This window comes from Molossus molossus, unplaced genomic scaffold, assembly GCF_014108415.1.
Source record: "Molossus molossus isolate mMolMol1 unplaced genomic scaffold, mMolMol1.p scaffold_m16_p_10, whole genome shotgun sequence".
In the NCBI taxonomy this organism is placed as follows: Eukaryota; Metazoa; Chordata; class Mammalia; order Chiroptera; family Molossidae; genus Molossus; species Molossus molossus.
In genome coordinates this window covers 14141101-14153348 of record NW_023425345.1, presented here as the reverse complement: position 1 = coordinate 14153348, position 12248 = coordinate 14141101, and the positions used below count along the sequence as shown (strand labels likewise).

The window sequence follows — 12248 nt, the reverse complement described above, 5'->3', positions numbered from 1 at the left end:
ATTACAACCTGGCTAGTTTGGCTCAGCAGTTAGAGCATCGGCCTGCAGACCAAAGAGTCCCAGGTTCAATTCCAGCCAAGGGCACGTACCTCCACGTCCCTCGGTTGCAGTTCATCACCGGCCCTGGTTGGGGTTGTGGGGGAGGCAACCAATCTATGTGTCTCTATCACACAGATGTTTCTCTCTCTTCCTATCTCTAAAAAAAAAAAGAAAGAAAGAATATCCTCAGGTGAAGATGAACAAAAAAGTAATAAAGTTCACTAATCTTTAAAAAAAAGTAGTGATTACTATTATGTTATAAGAAAATAGGAACTATTCTATTAGGCATTTTGTTAGTCTGGGTTGGACTGCGGTATCAAGCGGGCAAGCCTGAGTGATAACATACCACGTGCTTCTAATATTAAGCTTTGTGTTGCTCTTTTCAAACAAGCTGTACACAATGCAAACTTTGCGCATGTTCTTGGGTTTTGTTTTTATCCTAGGCAAGGAAATTTTTAATTACAAAATTTGTAAGCACAGAGGAAACCAATGCTAGTGTTAAGAAATTCAGTGACAAAGTATATACCCTAAGATAGTTCCTTCTCAGTTCTCTTGTGTTCCTGGACTGAAGACATTCATCCTTTCTCTTCAGATGTGTTTCCTTCAGACCTTTAGCTTGTCTAGTTGTGAAATGCAGAGCAGAAGTGTTTGTAGCCTTAAATGCAGAGTTTCTTGGTGTAGAAACCCTTCTCTTCCAACTCTGGAGACAGATCTCTAAATACTAAAATCAGACAGAGTTTTGACACAATAAGCACTTTAGACCTCAGAATTTCGCATACTGTGAGTTCCCATTTCTTGACGGTTCACTGCCCCATGCACACAGAAAACAGGGTATGTCCCTGTATCACATTAACTCGAACAAATTCATCCATGTGCAAAGTCTTGGGCCTTAAACATTAGTGTGGTATTTATATTTACTTACACGTAGTTCAAAACATAGTTGAAATGCCTTTGTTTCTCCTTACTGTCATATTTCTGTGAAACGGCCTCATTTATTTATTTAATTATTTTTAAAATATGTTTTTATCGATTTTTTCAGAGAAAGAGATAGAAACATTGATGAGAGAGAGAAACATCGATCGGCGGCCTCCTGCACGCCCCCCACTGGGGATCAAGCCTGAAACCCCAGCATGCGCCCTGACCTGGAATTGAATGGGGACCTCTCAGTCCATGGGATGACGCTCAGTCCACTGAGCCACACCAGATGGGCAAAATGGCCTCATTTAACTAGTGAAGAAATGGAGGCACTTTAGGATTAGGCTTCTAAGCCCTTCCTGGTGAACTGTCTTGCAGCAGCTTCTACAGTGTTGCCTTCACAAAATAACTGGCAGCACAAAGTCCAGGTTCCTTTGCGTGAGACACGTGCTCTGAGATTCCCCAGACGTGGCTGTTTCCTGTCCTCTGCTTTTGCCCGCTGTCCTTCTCCTGACTGAACACCACCCCCTCCACCTTGTCTTTCCAGCCAATATGGTAGTCACGGGCCACATGTGGCTGTTATGCACTTGAAACGTGGTTAGTCTGCACTGAGATGGGCCGTGGTGTAAAATACACACCAGATTTCAAAGACCTAAAAAAAAATGTAAATTATCTCATTAATAATTCTTTATATTATTACATGTAGAAATAATAATATTTTTTATCTATTGTGTTAAAGGAACTATATTATTATTATTATTTTTTCTTTATTGATTATACAGAGAGGAAGGGAGAGGGGGAGAGAGAGAAACATTGATGAGAGAGAACATCAATTGGCTGCCTCCTGCATGCCCCCCACTGGGGATAGGGCCCACAACCTGGGCATGCGCCCTGACCAGGAATCGAACTGGCAACCTCTTGGTGCATGGGTTGAGCCACACTGGCAGGACAAGGAGCTATATTATTAAACTTGATTTCATTTGTTCTTTTTCAGTTTTCTTAAAATGTGGCTGTTTGCAGCAAAACAGCACTAGTTGTTACTGGTGATTGGACCTTGATTCAGCCACCTCAGTACTTGAGTTGTGGCTAATAATGAATTCAGAGCCAAGACTCAAATACAAGAAAAATTTATTTAGAAAGTCACAGAGGTAGAAGTGAGCCATGAAAGAAGTGAGCCAGCTGGTCTGCATGGGCTCAGGGAACAAATTACAGAGGCAAGGGGAGGACCCTTGGAGCTTAGGAGGAAGAAAGGCAAGGAGAACGCACCTGGGGAAGGAGCGGGGAAAGGTCGGGATGGTCCCCAGAGAGTGCACACGGGGGAAAGAAGGGAGTGGGGAAAGGAGCTGGCGTGCTCATGAGAGAGGGCGGCGGAGAGAGAGAGCCAGGTCCTCCATCCTAAGAGTTTTTATCCCCTTTTTAAAAGCAGGGGTCTTAGGGGAGGTTGTGGGGAGGATCTCCGTAGCATAGTCACCAGCTTTTTCAGGTGTGTCCTTTCAGGGTTGTGTGTGGTCGGTGTCAGGGCAGGGGTCCTTTGCCATCGGAGCAGGTCCTGATGTCAGCCATGGCGTTGCCCCTCCTGGCCTGGCTTTTCTGGGCTTGGAGCTGAAACACTACCGAGGCCTAGATGTTATCTCCAGTTTAACCAAAACTCTGTCTCTCTGGTCAACAGACCTGAGGCTGTGCTTCCAAAATAATTGGGTGTGGGTCAGAACCTCATTGTCCTGAGGGCTTAATGCTTAATGAGTGATAGTTGAGGGAGTCATACGAGGCTTGTTCCTCCCCTAAGAGGGGCCTAGACCGCATGACTAGTGATAAGCTCGGGGAGGACAGGTCGCCCTAGGGCGAGGTCCTTGTTTTCCGGGTTTTGCCCGTAGCTAGATACCTGGGGCTTTCCACCCTGGTGACATTGCACACCTGGCCTGTCCCTCCTGCTCCACTCATGCCTGTCTAACTGCCTACTACGCAGCTGCTACAGTGGAAAATTTAACATTCCACAGGTGGCTGGCATCATGTTCCCGGGGGGCAGCTCTGCCCCAGAGGCTCCTGAAACCTTGTCGCTTAGAGTAAGTTCACGTCATTCCACTCTGAGTCATGACTTTTCCCTCTTCCTCAGCACTGTGCTGCACGTTCCTCTCACCCAGCAAAGTCCTGCTCTTCCTTTGGCAAGACAGCACTGCATCTGAGAGCTGGGACCCAGCTGAGACCCGGTCCACTTGGCCAGTGTTTCTCCCGCCTCTTCCTCTCCCCCTGCAGCGTGGTACCTGGCGCCCAGAGAGTGGAACTGAAAAACTAATAAGGGAGCCCGGCAGTGTGGCTCAGTGTGTTGACCCAGGCACCAAGAGGTCGCCAGTTTGATTCCCAGTCAGGGCACATGCCCAGGTTGTGGGCCCGATTCCCAGTGGGGGGCATGCAGGAGGCGGCCAGTCGATGTTCCCTCTCATCGATGTTTCTATCTCTCTCTCCCTTCCTCTCTCTCTCAAAACAGTAAAGAAAAAAAAATTAAAAACAAACAAATAAATGAAAGAATTAAGAGGCTTTAAAACTATTTGAAACAGAAGTATGATGATAAAAGGGTCCGAGAATCTATGCTTTTTTGTTAGTTTTGAAAAACTGAGAAGTGCTAAGATTGCAACATATGGGGGTAGGTGCGGAAGAGGAGACTGTAAACTTGGCATCGAGGCAACACTTCGAATTTCTGACATTTTGTAAAACCTTTGTTAGAGCATCTCATGTCTCTCTAACTTTCTCTTTTGCCTTCAAATTTCAGTCGAAATGGATGTCACCACCTTTGTGCCAACAGCACTGTCCTTGGAGGGCAGTAGACTCAGTCCCTGGCAGTGTGAGGCTGGCCCAAGGTCAGATGCAGGATGTAGCTCTTGGATTTGTAAAATCCTTTGGGCTTGGGAGGAAGGGCTCAGCTTATAGCCAAATACTCAACAGAGGTCTGTTTTTAAAAGATAATAGTTTGAATTTCTGTAGCTTGTTTTTGTATGTGAGCCTTGGTACTTTGAAATGTTAATTTTTCCATAAAGATGTTGCCTTGAAAATAGTATTTTAGGGAAAAAGCATTTTTGTTGTTATTAATCCTCACCCAACGATATTTTCCATTGATTTTTAGATAACGTGGAAGGGGGGGAGGGGGGGATAGAGAGAGAGAAACATTGATGTGAGATTGTTTGCCTCTAGAATGACCCCGACCTGGGCTGAGGATCGAACCTAAAACCCAAGTATGTGCCCTTGACTTGACTTGAACCCACGACCCTTTGGTCCTGGGGCTGATGCTCCAACCACTGAGCCAAACCGGCCAGGGCAGGAAAAAGCATTTTTTTTTTTTAATCCTCATCCGAGGACATTTTTCCATTTTTTTGTATACAGACAGAGTGGGAGGGAGAGAGAGGAAGAGAGAGAGAGGGAAACATCGATGTGAAAGGGACACATCGAGTGGCTGCCACCCGCACAACCAACCAGGGTCGGGGACAAATTGCAACCGAGGTACATGCCCTTAGCGGGAACCGAACCCGGGTCTCTCCGGACCGCAGGCGGACGCTCTAACCGCTGAGCCAAACCGGCCAGGGCAGGAAAAAGCATTTTTATTCAATATTTTTATTTAGGCAAAGTAGTATTTGGGGGAAAGGTACTCAGAAAATACCCACCTTGGATGGTTGTATCAGTCACTTTGACCACATTTATTTGTTTGTTAATCCTCGATTTTTTCCACTGATTTTTAGATAGAGTGGAAAGGGGGGAGGGGAAGAGAGAGAAAAAAAACACACCAATTGGTCACCTCCTGAACGTGGTCGGGAATTGAACCTATAACCCAGGGGTCATGTAACCCAGGAACCCATGACGCTTCAGTCTGTAGGCTGACACACTGACCGCTGAGCCAAACTGGCCAGGGCTACTTTGACTACATTTAAACGTCTAGTGTCACTGGGAACAATACCGAGAAAAAAGCAGGGGTTGAGTGAAACGTAGCCACAAACTAAAATTTCGCTATGCACAACTGAAAGAGTATTTGCTAAGGAATAACTGTATTTCCACATTGTCATTTAACTGTTGTCAGAATTGAATGGAAGGTTTGCTTATAAGAAGCTGATATAGACTATTTTGATTGCAGAGATGTTGGTATTAATAGTTTTTATTCTGTTAAAGTACACACAACAAAATTTACCATCTTGACCATTTTTCAGAGTATAGTTCAGTGGTGTTAAGTACACATTGTTCAGTTGTCACCATCATCCGCTCCATAAAGTTTTCTCTCGTAAAGCAAAACCTATACCCATGAAACAACTCCCTCTTGTCCTCTCCTCCTGTCAGAAACTATTATTCTACTGACTTCAGGATTCTGACCACTTTAAGTACTTCAAACAAGTGGAATCACATAGTCCTTGTGTTTTAGTAACCGGCTTGCTACCCTTAGCTTAATGTCCTCAAGGTTCATCTGTGTTGTAGCATATTGCAGAATTTTCTTCCTTTTTTAAGGCTGAATAATACTCCACTGTTTGCATGTACCATACTTATCCATTCATCTGTCAACAGACCCTTGGGTGGCTCCCAAATTTTAGCTGTTGTGAACATTGCTGCTATGAACATGGATGTACAAATATCTCTTTGAAACCCTGCTCTCAATTCTTTTGGGTTTGTCCCCCAAAGTGGAATCGCTAGATCATACGGTAATTCTAGTTTAATTTTTTGAGGAACCTCTGTACTGGTCTCCATAGTGGCTGCCCCAGTTTATATTCCCACCAAGAGCACAAGGGTTCCAGTCTCCGCATCCTCACCAACACTTGGTGTTTCCTGCTTTTTCAATAGTCGCCATCCTAATGGGGGTGAGCTGAAACATATAAACGCTGTGTAATTCTATTATTAGAAGAAGAATCTAGTTTTAACATTAAAGGACCCATTTTCTTCAGTACTTTCCCTAACCATTTCCTTTTTTTAGTGATTGCCTGTGCTTCACTAATTTCCATAACCAAGCTGGAGTGGAATCCACAAGAAAAGGTAAAACTCAAGTCATGTTCAATATGATTGTCAAACCTTGGTCACAAGAGGCCGTGGCTGGGTGCGGCCTTAGAAAGAATCACGACCGTTTCTTGGAACAAGTCGTAAAATATGAAGTCAATAATTAAGTTACTGTCCAATTATTTGGCAGTTCATGGGTCGTAATTAGCTATTGGGGTAATTCCAGTTGGCTCCTGAGATTAGTTTAAAAAATTTGATTTCCTAGTTCTCTCTGAAACGCTTCATCTGGGGTTGGTAAAGAGGTCGAACGTATAAAGGTAGGGCAACGTGGATGGCGCTGTGTAAGCCCGACGAAGCATGGACGAGCCCGCTCCCGTGAGGGTGGATAGTGCAGCCCAGGATAGAGTGAGACATGAACAGTCAGGGATAAATCTTCAGGGACAAGTTTGTTCAAGGCTTTAGGCGGTGGAAAGAGGTGCTCATGCCTGAGTTAGGTGACCAGAGTAAGCCTTTGAAGGCATTTGGACAGGAAAGTAAGGTGAGAGAATATTACTGGGTGAATATTAGCCTGGGATGGGTTGAAGAGGAGGGAGCTCAGGGTTAGGATGGCAGAGAAGGCAGTTGAGATTCCAAATCAAGATCAGCCTAGACTGATTAGGAGTAATAGGGGGGAAATATTTAAAAAATTTTTTTTCTTTTTTTTTTTAATCCTCACCTGAGGACTTTTTTTTTTTCTTCCATTTTTTGTTTGGATAGAGTGGGAGGGAGAGAAAGAGAGAGAAATATCGACATGAAAGGTACATGTCAAGTGGTTGCCACCCTCACGACCCAACCAGGGCCAGGGACAAACTGCAACCAAGATACATGCCCTTAGCAGGAACCGAACCCAGGTCTCTCTGGACCGCAGGCCGGCGCTCTAACCACTGAGCCAAACCGGCCAGGGCAAAAAAAGTTTTTTTCTTTATGTTTTAGAGAGAGAGGAAGGGAGAGGGAGAGAGGAACATCGATGAGAGAGAATCGATTGGCCGCCTCCTGCATGCCCCTCACTGGGGATTAGGCCCACAACACACAACATGGGCATGTGCCTGACCAGGAATCGAACCGGCGACCTCTTGGTGCATGGGTCGATGCTTAACCACTGGGCCACACCGGCTGAGCTAGGGGGGAAATACTTGACGAGCGCTGGCACGTGACTTATATGAGAATGAAAGGGCATGATGAATCAAAGGTGACTTCTTGGGTGAATCAAAGAATTTGTTCTCATGAACAGAGAGATGGAGTCCTTAACAGGATACATTATTTCGTGGGAGGACATTTGTGGATTTGGTTTTAGAATTGTTGAGTCTGGGGCTATAGTAAAACATCAAGGAGACATGTCCAATTAGACACATGGGACTAGACCTCTGGTGGGCTCGAGAGCCATCAGAGCACAGGGTGGAGTGACCGGTCACTTTCAGACCAAACATCACAGCACCTGGGACTGAAGGTTTGGATTTGAGATGGACTCATGCCCTTAGATACTTGCAAGTGATGGTTAATCCAGATGCCATACAGAGAATGAATGACGCCCCAGGAGAGGAGTGTTTTTTTGTAGGAACCTTTTTTTTAGGGGAAGGTGGCATTACTGATGTTATTCAAAATGCAGTTTCAATTAAAAATGTTGGCTTTGAAAGTCAGTTGCAGGAGGTTAAAGAAGTGTTGAGTGGAGTCTTCATTTATTCAGCTGTCAATGAATGCTTGGAGGTTAGAGGAAGAGGAGAAATAAGATGAAGGTACTGGGGACAGGGTGGTCAGAGGATTCGGCATGCGATGGGAGCCTGCAGGAGACAAGGGAGAGGCTGAAGATGCTGAGGGGGAGAATGATTCAGACAAATTCGAACAACGTGCTTCCTGCAAGCAAGACCTCACTCAGAGCAGCCTCGGGTGTGCTTTACTTTTCAACCGCTGGGGGGAGATCTTCCCTCACAAATCAAACAAAATTCAGCTGCTGGGAACGATTCGTCAAAGCATATCCCCAGGCGATAAAAAATCTTTTCTTTTTCATTTCGCTTTTAATCTTAAAAATGTGAAAAGTACCTGGTTTTCTAGTCACTCCATAAATTACCATGCCACTCTTGGATTGCCTTCTGATCCCAATACCAACAAATGAAAAGAAAGTCCTTTGCGTTAATTCGCTGAATGGAATAAATAAGGTCCAGGTGCTGCCTCCTCACTGTGTACTGCCTCAGAGCAGTCCTGTGACTGGCTGACTTGCGGGGAGGGAGAATTAGGATGTCACTGGCTCACCTCGTGTAGCACGTACAGGGCTCTGCCTGCACCCCGGCTTGGGTAGTGGAGGGCTCTGGACTTCTGGTTCAGCTACTTTCATTAATATCACGCCGAAGAAATTTCTGCCGTAATTTTATAAGCTATCGTTATTGTCCCGGGATGATAAGGGGATGGGACAGATCCCCTGGTGCTGTCACCGAAAGGGGCCACCTCTGTTCTCTACCCTAGTGTACGTTGGTCAGGTTCTCCCCAAGGTGGCCCAGAGCAGAAGAGTGGACGGATGGTAACGTCCATGGGGGGAGTGAGGAGAGGTGTCTGAGAGCGTATGTGCCTCCGTTAATCTTTGCGGATGAAAAGTGGATCGAAGGAAACGACTGTCACCATAGAACTGACTTGCAATCCAACACATTTGTTCATTCACACCTGTGGTCTGTAGGCCAGGTCACCTTTTGAAATCAGAACTGGCAGTCCACCGGCCTAAATAGGCAAGTGCATAACGTCAAAATGCAGACGTTAGTTTTTTACTTGGATGGTATTTAAAAATGTATAAAAAGTTTCCAGCATTTAAAAATCAGGAGGTCACACACACACACACACACACACACACACACACTTTTTCTTTTTTTAAAAGCAACGCTGGTGTCACCTTTTCCGCAGTTGAGTTGATAAGCATGGGCTCCCACTTTTTTCTCCTTTTGCAACTATCAGTTTTATTTATTTTTATTAATTTCCTGGCCTTCGTAGGCAGCTGATTTTGGAACCCCAATTAAAGCTAGTCTCCTTTTTTAAATTTTTTTGTTCCTCGCCTCATGATATTTTTCTATTTATCTTCTGATAGAGTGGGAGGGAGGGTGAGAGAAAGAGAGAGAGAAATGTCGATGTGATAGAGCAACATCGAGTGGCTGCCTCCCACACGACCCGACCAGGGCCGGAGACGAACAGCAACCGAGGTACGTGCCCTTGACCGTAATCTAACCCGCGACTCATTGTGGGCCGATGCTCTAACCACTGAGCAAACCGTTAAGGGTGCTATTCTCGTTCTTGCTGTCCGTTCTCCTTTCTGTCCCTAAGAAGACAGGGAGTGGGTACAGACGTCCCATTAGCATTTGCTTTGTAGCTATGTTTACATAGCTTTTAAGCAGAACTGTGTTCTGAACTGACATTTTCTGTAGGAGCAGAGAACACAAAACCCGGTTGACAACAGTTAGCCAGTTTCCTCTAGATACACACACCCAGTCTCTGGAACAGCCGCAGGAACGCTGAATGCTCTTCAGCCTGGGGACTCCCAGCCTCTGGAGAGCAAGTCCTGCTCTGCCTGCGAAGTTCTGTCTCTGCGGGGTCCACGTTTGCTTCTCATTCCCAGCCATTCTGTGGCCCTTCTTCTGCGGTTTGAAACTGTGTCGGCAAGTCCTAATGCCAGAGCGTGTGAGAGCCAGGGGGTACTTCTGGAATAATTGCACTCACGTTCTCACGGGGCAGGTGCTCTGCTCTTCACCAGCGAGGCTCGCTGGCGGTATTTCCTCAAGGGGTGGATGGATGCTCCCCAGACAGCTTTGTCCTCCGGCCTGACCTTCTCATTATTATTTCAGTGCATCCACCAAAGTGAATCGGTTTAGGCTAACTTCTCTTTTTTTTGGATTGTCATTAGGATTATGCATATCACGTGGTGAGTGCGACCTGTGAGTGGACAGTGGCGTTTGGTTTTATTTTCTACTTCCTAACATTCATCCATGAGTTCCAGGTAGGTATTTACCGGTTTAAATGTTATAAATTGCTGACAATTGGGATTGGAAGAAAGCCAGAGTGAATTTCTTGCATAAGAAAATAAGAGCATGCTTTTTCTTTCTTTTTACTATTATGTGTTTGGGAAAAATATGTATTGTGCAACTTAGTTTATTCCCAAAGGCAAGCGGCTTTGACAGCTCTCCCAGCCAAGGAGGTTTCCGCGTGTCCTCTGCGGTGTGATGTTTGTGGTTGTACATTCTGGTGCTTTTCTTTTTGAGGAGGTCTCATGAACTGGCTCCAAATAATAGAAAATATGTCTTTTTGTTTTATTTTATTTACTTTTTATTGTTGACAGTATTACAGATCTCCCCCATTTCCCCCCTCTTCGCCCACCTCTGTAAATGTTTTTTAAATACATTTTTATTTATTCATTTATTTATTTATTTTGGTACATGCCCCTAGCAGGAACTGAACCCGGGACTCTCTGATCCACAGGCCGACGCTCCAACCGCTGAGCCAAACCGGCCAGGGCTATTTATTTTTATTTTATTTATTTTATTTTATTTTTTAGAGAGAGAGAGAGAGGAAGGGAGAGGGAGAAAGAGAAACATTGATCGGCTGCCCCCTGCACGCCCCCTGCTGGGGGTGAACCAGAAAATCGGGCATGTGCCCTGACCGGGAATTGAACTGGTGACCTCTTGGTGCATGGGACAATGCGCAATCCACTGAGCCACACCGGCCGGGCCATAAATATGTCTTTTTGAAAAATTAAAGTATGTTGTTGAAAAATGTCACCAAGGCAGAGAGAAGGTGGGGCCTTATCAGATTTGGCCACAGGTAAAATCTCACATTCTGAAACGAGTAAATGGGGATTCGCTGAAAAGATACAGAACGCCAAGAAAATTCTTGAGGACCCAACTCAAACTCAGCCCCAACCGTAGTGAGGTCACGTCTCGGGGGGAGTGTCACAGCTGGCCCTGGGATGGCTCGCCTTCTTTCAACCCTTTTTCTTTTCTTTTCTACTAGAGCGTCACCCTGCGGATATCCACAGAACTCAATAATGACATTTGAAGGAAGAAGAATGGTAGCTTACTCACTGACAGTCACAGTTTGCAGAAGTGGCGCGGACAGGGTGTGAACGCCACCCGACGGCAGGCGCCCGTGGCGCGCCCGGGACTTGAATGTCACTAAGCATTCCCAATAGTTGTACTGTTTCCAAAGGTATGTTTTCCTAGAGAATGCAGAGCGTTAATGACATAGCAATGTTTTAATACTTTTCTAAACTGACACTTTTTTATATTCACAAATTCATTACCCGAAAGACAAGGTGTTACGGGAAATGGAGAGCTCTTATTTTTGTACAGATTCTGTTTCGTAGTGTCTTTGTGTGTGAGTGATTTCTGGAAATACACTAAATGAGGAATTCATTAACAAGTAAAATCAGGATATTTTGAGAATGAACTGTATAATTTTGTATCGTGAGGGCATTTGTACAATTCAGCGTTTGGTGATCATGGAGATTTAGCTAATAAATGAACACTAAGGATGACGCTCTGGTTTTTAGACGCACTAAGCGAAATGCTTCTGTTGAAAAGCCCGAAAGCCACCATTCACGCAAACTCTCGGTGAGCACGGCGCTGCTCAGCCGCCTTTGCTGCTGAGGGGTAGTCTGTGCGCACACGTGTAGTGGGATGGATTCAGGAAGCTGATTGGAAATAATACACCTCACAGCAGCAAGTGAACTAGAGGCCGGCAGCTGGCGGGAAACCTGCCTGGGTTCCTGGTTGAGCGAGGAGGGAAGGTGAGCCTCAGGGCGCCTTGGGTGAAGGCAGGGTGACGGGAAGGATGCTTCACTAAGTACTAACCCTCTGCCAAGCCAACCTGTGAAAAGCATAAGAATGGCATTTACAAAAGCACCCTGGCCTGTTACGGGCACAACTTGATAGACGGCCAGGCTCTCGGGCTGAAACTCACCTCCTGAGTCCAGTGCATGCCCTCGAGCGTGCTGGAGAGACCCCGGGTCCCAGAGGGGGAGAGAACAGAGAGGCCGCCGCGGGCAGTTTATCTGCTGCTCCGTGGATGCCTGTGGCTGGACGCTTGCCCACCAACAGATGTGAGTCAGGCCCTGGGTGAAGCACCGCCTGCACACGCCACCTTTGTGCCCAGGCCTGGCAGGACCCAGGAAAAGCAGGTCATCCCAGGGGAAGTGAGCTGGCATCTGAAAGTGAGAGGACGGGGTGCTCCCTCATGGGCCCTCCAGACCCAAACCAACAGCGTCTGGCCAAGTGGGTCCAAACCCGGAGGGCACACGCCAAGGGCAGACAGCCCACTTGGACAGC

General features: G+C 46.0%; 1 protein-coding gene across 1 annotated transcript in view; it reads left to right on the top strand.

Moving 5' to 3' along the window:
- Positions 1-11423, top strand: part of DRAM1 (DNA damage regulated autophagy modulator 1) — a 39828-nt gene extending 28405 nt beyond the window's left edge. The window contains exons 5-7 of the mRNA XM_036252058.1: positions 5897-5955; positions 9833-9925; positions 10936-11423. Of these exons, the coding sequence (XP_036107951.1) occupies positions 5897-5955; positions 9833-9925; positions 10936-10980 (197 nt within the window). The 3' untranslated portion in view covers positions 10981-11423. The remainder of the gene's footprint in view (positions 1-5896; positions 5956-9832; positions 9926-10935) is intronic.
- The last annotated feature ends 825 nt before the right edge of the window (positions 11424-12248 follow it).